At 42.9% G+C, this 13705-nt stretch overlaps 1 protein-coding gene across 1 annotated transcript in view; it reads left to right on the top strand.

The window, feature by feature from the left end:
* FRAS1 (Fraser extracellular matrix complex subunit 1) overlaps nt 1–13705 on the top strand; it is a 505552-nt gene that overhangs the window by 287432 nt on the left and 204415 nt on the right. The window contains 2 exon segments of the mRNA XM_070458257.1: nt 3958–4098; nt 7246–7389. Coding sequence (XP_070314358.1) covers nt 3958–4098; nt 7246–7389 — 285 coding nt within the window.

Genomic DNA, 13705 nt, shown 5'->3' with positions numbered 1-13705 from the left:
CTATATATGCCCTATAATGGAGTTAGTCTTCCTTGAAGGATCTTAGACTTCAAACTGGAACTTCTGCTATGGAATCAGCTTCCATTAAATGATAGACCCTCATAAAAGTCCCTGAAAGAGTGTAGACATTTCCAAAAGTGGCTCAGAATTGAATTTTCATCAGCTTGTTTTAAAGACACAGATGCCTATCGTTACAGAAATAGAGTATTACGGAGGACAAAATACTTGGAGAGGATGGTAATCCAGCCTATCATTTCCCCTCAGTGGCACAGGGTGACTCATTAGCTCATTATCTATTTGGTTCTTAAACATTTCCAATGAAGGCAGTTCTGAAGTCTGCCATGGGGATGTCCAGTGAGGCTTATTTCTGAAATCAAGTGGGAGCCAAAGGATTTTCTCCTGAAATTCTTGGCCCATCAACTCATTTGTCTTCATTGCTTTCTTTGCTGTTGTTGTTCAGTCACTGAGTTATGTCTGACTCTGTGACCCCATGGATTGAAGCACACTATCTTCACTATCCTGTCCTTCACTATCTCCCAAAGTTTGCTCAAACTCATGTCGGTTGAGTAGGTGATGCCATCCAACCATCTCATGCTTTGTCGCCCCCTTCTCCTGCTGCCCTCAGTCTTTCCCAGCATCAGGGTCATTTCTAATGAGGCAGTTCTTCACATCAGGTGGCCAAAGTATTGGAGCTTCAGCTTCAGCATCAGTCCTTCCAATAAATATTCAAGACTTATTTGCTTTAGGATGGGCTGGTTGGATCTCCTTGCTGCCTAAGGGACTCTCAGGAGTCTTCTCCAGCACCAGAGTTCAAAAGCATCAATTCTTTGGTGCTCAGCCTTCCTTATGGTTGCTTTCTTGTTTTATATAATTCAGTAACAATCTTTATTCACATCGAGCCAGTTTATCCCATTGATTTTGTGACCAAATGAAATGAAGTAAGTTGTCTGCTCATAATGCATTAATTCATCTCCTCCCAGTTTTCAATTCAACAACGATATGCTTTGATTTCCTATTTATTAAAGAGGTAGAACAGGAGGAGCCAGGGATATTTGCAATCTTGTAAGGTCTGATATGAACATGTTGGTATTATCATAAATAAATTTAGGTATGTAGAAGTATGTTGCTTCCCCAATTATCTTAGAAGGGCTTTGTATTGACAATACAAGTTAGTTGTTTTTTGAAATACTGTCACCTGACTTTCTATCACATGTCATTTCATTTGTGTTAAACATGTCTTAAATAATGAGCTGATATGTACCTCTCTTTTATAATCATATTTGCTTACTTGTTCTGTTTTGTTTTTTAAAGAGGAAATATTTTGTCAGTGATTCTGAAAATACTTGGGAAAAATTACTGTGACTTGTGCTATTAGAGCAGTTAACAAGACAATCTAAAAAAAATAAGGAAATAATTTTAAAACTTGGAGCCCTGGCTCTGTTTTTCATAGGGTAATAAATACTGTTGAATAGATATAAAGCTCTGCAGCATAGCTAGGGATAATAATCAAAATATTTATCAACCAATAAGTAGGGTGTGGACTTCCCTACTTCCCTATTGTGTTCAGACAGTAAAGAATCCACTTGCAATGCGGGAAACCTGGGTTCGATCCCTGGGTTCAATCCCTGGGTTGGGAAGATCCCCCGGAAGAGGGCATGGTAACCCACTCCAGTATTCTTTCCTGGAGAATCCCCATGGACAGAGGAGTCTGGTGGGCTACAGAGTCTATGGGCTCACAAAGAGTCAGACACTACTGAGCAAATATGCACAGCACACACAAGATAGGGTGTGGGGCTTCCTAGGGGACTCAGTGGTAAAGAACCCACCTGCCAGTGCAGGAGATATAAGAGATGCTGGTTTGATCCCTGGGTTGGGAAGATCCCCTGGAAGAAGGCATGGCAACCCACTCCAGTATTCTTGCCTGGAGAATCTCATGAACAGAGGAGCCTGATGGGCTACTGTCCATTGGGTTGCAGAGTTGGACAGGACTGAAGTGACTTAGCATGCATGGCATGCAAGGTAGGGTGTACTGCCCAATCCAAACAGGTATGGCCTTAGCTCAGGTACAGGTGTTAAACCTTTAGGTGCTCAGTTATGGATGAAATACTAGGGTGGAGCACCAGAAGGTTTAGGACAGCAGTCATCTACCAGCCATATATCATGAATTCAATACTCCTACAAACCAGTCCTGCTGGACAAGAACATCCTACTTTACAGCAGCCCAATCTGTACATCAAGGAATGAAATTTACATTTTTATTGGGGGTTGGTGGAATTGGAGACCTCAGTGGTAGAAAATCCCATATGCTTCTTCCAAGCTTCGGATCTCTTGAGTCTTCAGGAGGTTTGATTGAGGGGGCAGAGGAGGCAAAGAGGAGACTGAGGGTGGTGTCCCTGCAGTCAGTGGATCTTGTCCCTGAAATGTCTGGGTCCTCCTACTCATTGTCTTACTCATCTGTTTCCCTAACACCTCAACCTACTTGTGGCTCAATAACAAAAGATGAATGAGTGATTGAGGGTGATTGACTGGCTGTTTCAAATTGTGGGCTTTATTATGATTCAGATATGATGAGGTCAGCATATCAGGAGATGATTGTCTTGGGAAAGAACCCTTACTCACAGTTCCCAAGAGGAAGGGCATGTCACATCGTGCAGGGGCCACAGAGGGAAGCCCCAGCATGGGGCAGGAGGCAGAAGGAGTGAGGGCAAAAGGTGGGCAAAAGGCGTTATTGTGGTTTCTGTGGGGAGAAATGAGTGAGGCATAGTAAATAATCCATGTTGTCCACAACACCCCATTCAATATGTATAGTTTATATTCTCATTTTTATACATGAGGAAGTGGGAGCCTTGAGAAATTGCATAACTTAGTCTAGGTTGCAGAGAATTGTGATGTGATGCTCTTATTCTCTCTGTTATACTCCATTTTCCACTTGTTTTATTCCAGTTACTTGCTTGTGTGTCTGTTGATGCAGCTAGTTTGAGCAGTTCAAAATGTTGGACAGTCCTTCTTACCTGTATGTGTTCAGTCTCCATCAGAGCATGGGCACCATAGAAACCTTTGTGGAATCAATCAGTAAAGTCTCTATCACCTTCCTCTTTAATTTGAGCAGTCTGGTCAGCAGCCAATTGATGGTACAGGAGCTTTCCTGACGGAAGGAGACCATTTTTATGGCTTTCTGTTCTTTATCTGACATCCTCTGAGACGGGGAACATGGGAATATAGAAATGAATGACTCCACAAATGGTTATTTCTGTTTTTTGTGTCACTTATCCCTTTCTTAATCTGGGTTCCTTGATGGTTCAGTTGGTAAAGAATCTGCTTACAATACAGATTGGGTCAGGAAGAGCCCTTGTAGAAGGGCATGGAAACCCACTCCAGTATTCTTGCCTGGAGAATTCCATGGACAGAGGAGCCTGGCGGGCCACAGTCCATGGGGTCGTGCAGAGTCAGACACGACTGAACAACTAACACTTTAATCTGGGTTCCACAGATGCTTGCTTTATAGGATACAGCCTGAAAGAAGTATGTGAGGTGTCTGCCCTGTCCTTGGGAAAGTTAAGTGAATGTATAGAACTTATGCTGCTGCTAAGTCACTTCAGTTGTGTCTGACTGTATGACCCCATAGACGGCAGCCCACCAAGCTCCGCCATCCGTGGATTCTCCAGGCAAGAATACTGGAGTGGGTTGCCATTTCCTTCTCCAGTGCATGAAAGTGAAAATGAAAGTGAAGTCGCTCAACCATGTCCGACTCTTAGCGACCCCATGGACTGCAGCCTACCAGGCTCCTCCGTCCATGGGATTTTCCAGGCAAGAGTACTGGAGTGGGGTGCCATTGCCTTCTCCGATACAACTTATACCAATGGACTATTACAGGAAAGTGAATGGGAAAGGCAGAGCTACTGTCCTTCTCGGCTGGCGGCTCTCCTGATTATCTCCTCTGCCTTTTCTTCCTTCCAGCTTGCCACCCATCCTGTTTTGGGTGTGCAGGGATGAGCCCACGTAACTGCACAGCCTGCTGGCCTTCCCACGTGCTGTTGGATGGGCAGTGCCTCTCCCAATGCCCAGATGGGTACTTCAACCAGGAGGGCAGTTGTACAGGTGAGTATGGCTGGGGCGTATGCCCATCACACCCTATGCCCATATGTTGTCTTCATAATGCAACCTGACTCTGCATTTAGAAACCGTGTCATACCAGGGGACTAGACTTGGGCTGTGAGTCCTTCTGAGTGAGGAAAACAAGTGAAATTCTGTTCATCCAATAGGAAATATGGATAACGTGAAAAATGAGAATCAGCTTGACCCTCTGCACATAGTGAGGGATGATGGGGGCCATCGAGGAGATGAGCTGCTGCAGGCTCTCATGCATTTGTGGGAGAGCAGGCATTGGCCTTACTTTTGCAGTTCTCAGCCTCCCTATCCCCGGCTGCAGCCTAATAGAGCAAAAAGGGAAAGAGGTATTTATTTTCTTCCTTGACACATCAGCCCAATATGTTTTTAAGAGCACCTATATATTTCAGTGACAGAGATTTTAAAAATTACTAGTTCAGATTAGTGAAGGGTTTTATTGGAATCTAGAAAATACTAAAATTTAAGCACCTTATTGTAGCTCTGTGTTTTCTTGTCACTAAAGAAAAAAAAAAGACAAACACATTCTATCATGATTATGGTTTTATTTCTAAAAATAGACTGCTGAGGCCGACTGATAGGGAAAAAGCCCATTGTTATAAAATTGTTTGATTTGTGTTTCTGGCATTGGAAAACACGTAGTAAATGTGTAAAATATTTTTGAAATAAATTAAAACTTGTCAGATTCATCAAGCCTCAAACTCCAAAGAGGAAATTTAATGTGAATACAAATTTAGATGATTGAAGATCAATATTATTTCTTCTGGAATTTTCTTCTACAAGTAGCTTTTTAATCTCTGTAGGCCCCTGGTGGGTTGTTTTACTTGAAACACTCTATTAAGCTCAGTGGGGAGCATTCTTGGTTTCTTTGTCACTGGGGTTGTCCTTGAAAACTGTGGTCTTTCCTTCTGTGCCCTCACCCTTGCCCAGTTGGTTTCATCTGTGGAAAATTGTTTGTGGGAGGAAAGTCTGAGAAGCTGTAACTCTTCTCTGCCCATGCCCCTGCCTGCCTGAGACCAGCAGATGGAAGGTACTTTCAGAGGGAAGATTAAAAAAAAATCCCACTGCAGTTGAATCTGTTTCTTTTGCTTTCTGTTGCTTTCCTAAACTGAAAGGATACTATCTATACATAATGCCCTACCTCTGGGAACCCAGCCCCTCTGCCTGAATGTGAAACCAAAAAGCTGTTGTCCAGAGAGACCTTCTGACCCTGTTCACCTATGTATGGCTGCAAGAAAGAGGAAATTAACACATCCCCTCCCTGAGGCTGGTCATTCCAGGGGATATTTGCAAGATTAATGGCCTTTATACTTTACTTCCTCATCTCCTCCTCTGTGTTCTGTAAAATAACCTGGTATCCATACCGTGATAAGATGGTTATTTTGAGACACTAGTCTGCCACCTTCTTGGTCTGCCGGCTTTCCAAATAAAGTTGTTATTCCTTGCCTCAACACTTCGTCTACTGATTTATTGGTCTGTCGTGGGGTGAGCAGAGGGGACTTGGACTCAGTAACAGTATCACAAGCAGCAGGGCTCCAAGGTCACTGGAAATATCCTGGCAGGGAGGGGGCATTAGGCGGTAGAGATCATCCTGAGAGAGCTAGTATCTTTTGGATGGACATTTACAAAGTTAAGAGCCTCAGGAATGTAGAACTGGTGATAGTTAATGCTAGCCTTCTAATCAGCAGTTTGCTCGCTTGCTTTTTTTTTTCCCCTATAACTTCTTATCTTCTCTTGGCCTTCTGCCAGACAAAGTTGACTTACTGGAAATCTGTGTCTTTCCTTCCCACCAGCTCTGCACCAGAAGGGAATTCTTTGTCATTAGTTCCAGCAAGCACTACCCAGCTCTGGTCCTTCACCTCCCCTCCTCTTAGAATCATACAGGCTTAGACTTCCTCATCCTTGGCAGAGAAACCCTTCAATCTCCTTCCACGCACACTTGCTCCCGCTGCCCATCTTGGCAGCACAAGAGCAGCTGCAGCTGCAACTTTCTTTTATTCTTTGCCATCCTTATCTTTATTGGCTGCACCTACTGGGACTCACTGCTCTTTTTCAGTATAGTACCTCTCAGTAATTTGGTGGTTTTTCTGGGGAAAACATAGCTTTGACAGTTTTGTCTAAAGAATTGAACTTCAAACATGGCTCAGGATAACCTCCAGAAAGAGGCCTTTTTTGGCTCTTTGTTGGTTTTTTTTTTTTTTTTTTTTAATTATTTTTATTAGTTGCAGGCTAATTACTTTATAATATTGTAGTGGGTTTTGTCATACATTGATATGAATCAGCCATGGAGTTACATGTATTCCCCATCCCGATCCCCCCTCCCACCTCCCTCTCCACCCGATCCCTCTGGACTCTGTATTTTAATTAAGTGTTACTGCTAAAACAGGCACTCAAATTGTGGCCTGGAGGGAGAGCAGGGTTGGCATCTGACTGTGAGAAGTTTTCACTTCCCCTGCTATGGATAGTTCCACCTGTGCCTGCTGGGGATTTCGGAGAAGCAAAATGTCTCCCTCTTCTCCATCAAGCTCTTTGAATTTTAGAGGGGGAGAGTCTTGCCACTTGTTTTTCTGCTTTTTGACTTTGAGCTGAGCTTCATGACTTATATAGATGGGACTGGTCATACTGAGCAACCAATTCCTCTCATTTTATTTTCTAAAAAATTTTAAAGTATTTATTTACTTGTTTAGCTACACTGGGTCTTAGTTGAGGCATGCAAGATCTTTAATCTTCCTCTTGGCATGTGGGATCTTTTTAGTTACAGCCTGTGAACTCTTAGTCGTGGCATATGGGATCTAATTCCCTGACTGGAGGTTGAACCTGGGCCCTTAGCTTAGCTATTGGACCTGGGCGCTTAGCTACTGGACCACCAGGGAAGTCCTAATTTCTCTCATTTTAATGTTTCTAGATTTCATGTTCTGTTCATGGGCAACGTTTTTACCCTAGAAATGCTGTCTTTTGGTCAATGCCAAAGGGTGTGCCAGGCTTGCTCAGAAGTCTTCTTCGAAAGATGATTAGCGTTGGAAGCCTGTTCTTGATGTAATTGGTGGAGTACACTAAATACTTCGTGTGTGTACATGCTGAGCTGCTAACTCCAATCCCGATTCTTGTTTTTCGTTCCAGAGTGCCACCCCACCTGCAGGCAGTGCCATGGCCCGTTGGAGTCTGACTGCATCTCCTGCCACCCTCACATTCCTCTGACTGCTGGGAGCTGCAGGGCCGGCTGTAAAGAGGAGCAGTTCCTCAACCTCGCGGGCTACTGTGCTGGTGAGTGAGTCCCCTTCACAGGCTCAGAAATCCCTAGCCAAAGGCTGGGACTCTTCATGCCAGGCCCCAGAAGGCTCTTGTATTTGTCCTTTGTCATCAGATTAAGAGCTCTCTTTTGGGAGATGTTTGTCTCATGTCCAAAAATTCACTCCACTGCTTTGTATCTGACATTTACTAAATATCTGTGGATTCAAGTGGAATCTTCTAATGATACTCTTGCAATTCCTGAAAAAAAATCTTAGAAACCTCATATTAATGAAAACTGAAGTCATGGTAATGATTGCTTACATGCATGCAGTGCACTTTAGCTTCAGACGGCAAGAGATAGGTTCAAGATTGTCACTGCCCTCTGAAAACAATTGTCCTCTTGTCTGCGTTAACTCCTGCTGTGAAGAACCTTTGTCATCAGCCCTGAGCGCACACAACAACAACCAGGCACAGAAGTGCAGGGAGATTAACCTAGAAGCAAATCAGTTGCTTCAGGAAATGGGATTTTTTTTTTTTCCTCTTCAGTTTAGTACTCAGATCTTAAAATGAAGTAAATTAAAAAAACAAAAAAGAAAAAAAAGAGCAGCAACAATAACAGCAACAGCTTTACTGGGACTTCCCTGGTGGTCCAATGGTTAAGAGTCTGTGCACTCAATACAGTGGACACAGGTTCAATCCCTGATCAGGGAACTAAGATCCCACGTGCTGCACGGGTATGGCCACAAATTTTGTTTAAAAAGCACCTTACTGGAAAGAAACCTGGAATTTGGATAATGATGAAGTAGCCATGCAGTGTTTGTGTTCATCCATCCATCCCTACAATAAATATCTTTGAGTGTCTAACGGTGGTCAGATGCTCAGAATATTAAAAAAAAAAAAGTTTCATAAGACGATGATTGTGCTCTCAAAGAGTTTAAGTCTGAAGAAGGGAATTTACAGACTAGTGGGTTATTTTATATTTCTTGACCCACTTCTCCAAGTTGCATGAGAAAGTTGAAGAGATTTGCCTACAGCAGCTGTTGTCATGCCCTGAAGGGCTTGAGTAGGAAGCATCCTGGGATCCAGTGGGCAAGAGGAGAAGCTGAAAAATCTGGTTAGACACACCCCGGAAGGGCTGACCTGGCTGTAGGGCTTGTTCTCAGGCAGGGAGGGAGTGTGGCCAGTTGTCTGCATCAGAGTATCGAGGTGGCCCATTCAACACAGAAAGTAAACGATAATAGTGCTTCATGTGTGGCTGGGGTGCTGCAGTCCTGGGTGATTTCTTTCTTTTTGCACATGACCTTGGCTCAGACAGTAAAGAATCTGCCTGCAGTGTCGGAGACCCGGCTTCAATCCCTGAGTCAGGAAGATCCCCTGAAGAAGGAAATGGCGACCCACTCCAGTATTCTCATCTGGGAAATCCCACGGACAGAGAAACCTGGCAGCTATAGTCCATGGGGTCACAAAGAGTCAGACAGTACTGAGCGACTAACACTGAGCTTAAGACTAGACATTAGAAGGAATTCCCTGGTGGTCCGATGGTTAGGACTCCACACTGTCGCTGCTGGGGGCCTGTATTTGATCCTTGATCGGGGAATTAAGAAACCACAAGTCATGTAGTATCACCAGAAAAAAATAATGAGTGAAAAAATGACTCAACATGAGAGTCCAAGATCTATGCCCTAGGGAGACAGAACTCTTGAAAGCAGCCAAGACCTGCTTGGATTCAGAGCAAAACCTGATTATAGAGACTGCAAACATTTTAGGAACAATGGAAAGTAGAAGCCCAGAGAGTCCAGGCTTCAGACAGATGTGATAGCCCACAACTAGAGGGGCTTCCCTGACGGCTCAGATAGTAAAGAGTCTGCCTGCAATGCCAGAGACTTAGGTTTAGCCCCTGGGTTGGAAGATCCCCTAGAGATGAGCATATCAACCTGCCCCAGTATTCCTGCCTGGAGAGTTCCAAGGACAGAGGAGCCTGGGGCTGATTTCTATGTTAGGATACAGAGGATCAGCCCCCAAGAGGTTCCTGACATGGTTAAAGCACATTAGTGGATGTTTGCTGAGAATAACCTGAGCTCAGGGTGCTGAGTTGCTATTTGGGGGGTCTCAGAGATCTTGCAGGCTACTTAAGGAGATGACACAAGTACAGTTAACAGACACTACAAAGCAATTTATGGATTATAACCTCTTGAGGCAGTATGGGTTGTAGGAGTTCAGAGGAGGGAGAAATAAAAGATATGGACAGGTGGGGCCCCAAATTCTTCCTGAAGAATAGCTAGGACTCTGTTAAACAGAGGGAAATGGGGCGGGCATTCCAGGTGTGTTTCTACCGGGAAACAGGCACAGGGGGTAGAACATGTGGGCCATTCGTGGCCGGTGAGAGTGGTCCAACCTGGCTGAAGGGCGTGGTTTGAATTATGACATATTAGGTGAAATGACTGGAAAATGTAAGTTGGAGCCAGGGTATACAGAACGCAGAGTTCTAGGCTGAAAAATTTGGACTGACTCTTGTGAGCAATAGAACTATGAGAGTTTTAGAGGGAATTGTTGACAGCTAAGACTGTTACAGGCAGGAAGGCTGCAGGCTGCGTGGAAGATGGATTGGAAGTTGCAAAGATGATAGTCAGAGTTGTTAGAAGGTTGAACCTTCATAATGGCTTTTCTATTTTCAAACTATTCTGAGTGTGGAACCTATACACTTTATGCTGGGGCCATTTTATAAATAGATGTTTATATAAGGAGATTGGAGAATTTTAATTTTTAATCAGCTCAGTTCTCTCCAATGTCCAGAGGCCTCTTTGAAGGTAAATTAGGTGATTAGGAATTGCATTAACTTTTTAAGGCTTATATGGGATCAGTGGAATAAAGAATCATTGAAGTAGGCCAAATGACCCTGGAAGTTCCCAGCCCTAGAATATCAGGTTCCATTAATGTAAGCTGAAAGGAACACACCTTGTCTGTCCTGAGATTAGGTGAAAGTTTTAAATAAGGTAACCCATTGTTTGGTACTTGGAAATCTTTTGTTGAGTGAGAATGCACTCGTGCATGCTAAGTCGCTTAAGTCTTATCCAACTCTTTGCAACCCTATGGATCATAGCTCTGTCCATGAGATTCTCCAGGCAGGAATACTGGAGTGGTTTGCTATTCCCTCCTCCAGGGGATCTTCCCAACTGAGGGATCAAACCCATGTTTCTTATGTCTGCCTGCATTGGCAAGTGGGTTCTTTACCACTAGCGCCACTTGAGAAGCCCTGAGTTGAAAGTAGCTTATCAATATTTATCACAGAAAAATATGACCAGTAATTTCAGCTGTTGACCTTTTAGAGAAGTGCACTGACCCCAAGGTTTATTTTTTAATGAATATATGCCCTTTCCAAATACCTCCCAATTCTCTCTGTAATATTGTAATGGATTTGTTCATGTATGGCTTCATCAAACATTTATTACCCACATGCTCCTTACCAGGCACTGTGCTAGGCTCTGGGGAGGCCCAGATGAATAAAATATAGTACTTGCATTCCAGAAAAACACTGTGTAGTGAAGGAAGGAGAAGTTTGTTGAATATGGTATTACTGTGACTGTATGAGCTGAGGGCAGCACCCTATCCCAGGCTGGAATGTGAGTGTGTGTGTGCACTCGTGTGTATGTGTGCGTGCATGCGTGCCTGTGTGTAGTGAGTGATGAAGGCCTTCTGGAACAAGTCATAACTGAGATGATTTGGAAACATGAGTAAGAATTAGAGAGCTTTGGAGATTTGGAGAGGAGAGCATTCCAGAAAACAAGTCAAAGAATAGTTTCTATTCAGGCATCAACAGAGAGTTCAGTAGATGCCAGGTCCCTCCAGGTGCTGGGCCCTGAAGCAGAAGGAAGCAGGCCAGGTCACGAGGCCTTTGTGGGTTCTGTTTGAGGGGAACAGGCCTTGTTATCAAGGCTGTGGTAGGTTTTTAAGAAAGGAAGCATTTTAATTACATTTCTGTAAAGAGAAAGATCTGCAGAAGATCACGTAGAAGAAGATGCGGGCAGAATGTCCTTTGGGAGGGAGCTGTAGGGATCCAGGTGAGAGATGAATCCCTTTGATGAGAAAGTTGCTGAGGGGATGAAGAGCAGGGCGCAGCTTCAGTAAGCATTAATCGTATATTAGGTCGACCCATCTGAGATTGCTGTTTTGTGGGCAAAAAAAAAAAAAAAAGGTCAAATAGTGGCAGTTTCATATGGTTCAACCTAATAGAAACAGCAGAAGTTGGTGATCTCCTAGACCTGAGGCTAAGGGAGAGTGAATTTGGGGGACGATTTCTAGGATTCTGATCTAGTAAGTTCAAGGACTAAGAGAACCATTTGTGAAGGACCAGAATAGGAAGATGATATATTTGACCTTGGGCAGGTGGGACAATTGGACTATCTGGAGTAGCTTTCCAGGAGGAGGGTAAAGGTCTCATTGAGCCATAAACTCATCTGCAGTCTTCATTTCGCCCTGAGCCTAAAGTCCTGGAACTCCTTTTTTAGCTCAAGTGTTACTTCAGTCACATCATAAGTTAAACTCCTGGAATATTTCAGTGACTTTTATCTAAATGCTGGAAGGTGTTAGGAGGAGCCCTGGTGATAGCAGAACAGAAGATAGTCCACCCACGTGGTGCCCTCAAGAAAGTGTATTTCCAAAGTCCTTGGGAAAATCTAACACAGTGGAAGCCCTGAAGCACCCTCTCTTTCCCCTCTGTCTCGTGTGAACTTTAGAGGTTGGTAGGATTTACTCACAGGATTTATTCTCTCTCTGAGCTGTACCTAACCTAAGATCATCATCAGAGACCTCTTAATTGCCCTTAGCTGTTTAAGAAAGAAAATTACATCTAATTTATCACACAGACAAGAATAAGCACATCCTGGGAACAGGTCCAATAACCTCAATGTGTTATCACATATGGAGATATCATGTGTGTGAGGTTTTTTTTCTCTCCAAGTCTATCAAAGCAAATACACAGTTTGTGAGATTTGGGGCCAGAGCTGAAGGCTTTCAACAAAGACAAATGAGCTGGGATGAGAGGTAAGAGTGGATAAGATTGCAGCTGACATGGTGAGGTATTATGGAAAACCAGTTGTTTTCCTCCATAGAGTTTTGTTTTTTATACTTTGCTCACATCTCAACAATGTTATCCTCAAATTTCAAAACCTGGGGTGCTCCTTCTTTTTGTCTTTCTCAGCTAAAACCTTTCTCTTTTTTCATAGAAAAGGGTGAGAAGTAAAAAGAAAACATGAAGAAGAAATATTCAAATAAAGGTGCATTAAAAAATGACATTGCTATTCTGGAATGTCTAATGGGAAGGCTGTACTTTTTAGTTCTTAGGTAGAAAGGAGATAATGCTGAGAGTAATATTGTAGAGGAGAAGGCGGAAACATTTTATTTATTTATTTCACTTTTAATCTAGGTATTGTTTATTTACAATATTATGTTAGTTTTAGGTGTCCAGCAAAGTGATTCAGCTATATATGCATATATGTATATATCTATATGTTTTTCTACTCTTTTTTTCTTTTCTTTTATTTTTTAATGAAGGATAATTGCTTTACAGAATTTTGCTGTTTTTTGTCAAACCTCAACATAAATCAGCCATAGGTATACATATATCCCCTTCCTTTTGGAACTCCCTCCCGTCTCCCTCCCCATCCCACCCCTCTAGGTTGCTATAGAACCCCTGTTTGAGTTTCCTGAGCCACACAGCAAATTCCCATTGGCTATCTATTTTACATATGGTAATGTGAGTTTCCATGTTACTCTTTCCATACATTTCACCCTCTCCTGCCCTCTCCCCATGTCCATAAGTCTGTTCTCTATGTCTGTTTCTCCACTGTTGTCCTATAAATAAATTCTTCAGTATCATTTTTCTAGATTCCGTATATATGTGTTAGAATTCGGTATTTATCTTTCTCTTTCTGACTCACTTCACTCTGTATAATGGGTTCTAGGTTCATCTACCTCATCAGAACTGACTCAAATGTGTTCCTTTTTATGACTGAGTAATATTCCTTTGTGTATATATACCACTATTTCTTTATCCATTCATCTGTCAATGGACATCTAGGTAGCTTCCATGTTCTAACTATTGTAAATAGTGCTGCAATGAACAATGGAATACATGTGTCTCTTTCAATTTTGGTTTCCTCAGGATGTATGCCTAGGAGTGGGATTGCTGGGTCATATGGTGGTTTTGTTCCTAGTTTTTTAAGGAATCTCCATACCGTCTTCCATAGTGGCTGTATCAATTTATATTCCCACCAACAGTGCAAGAGTGTTCCCTTTTCTCTACACCCTTTCCAGCATTTATTGTTTGTAGACTTTTTGATGACAGCCATTC

Source organism: Odocoileus virginianus, chromosome 29 (assembly GCF_023699985.2).
Source record: "Odocoileus virginianus isolate 20LAN1187 ecotype Illinois chromosome 29, Ovbor_1.2, whole genome shotgun sequence".
Classification (NCBI taxonomy): domain Eukaryota; kingdom Metazoa; phylum Chordata; class Mammalia; order Artiodactyla; family Cervidae; genus Odocoileus; species Odocoileus virginianus.
Note: the sequence above shows the minus strand (reverse complement) of the source record. Positions and strands in the feature narration are given on the sequence as shown.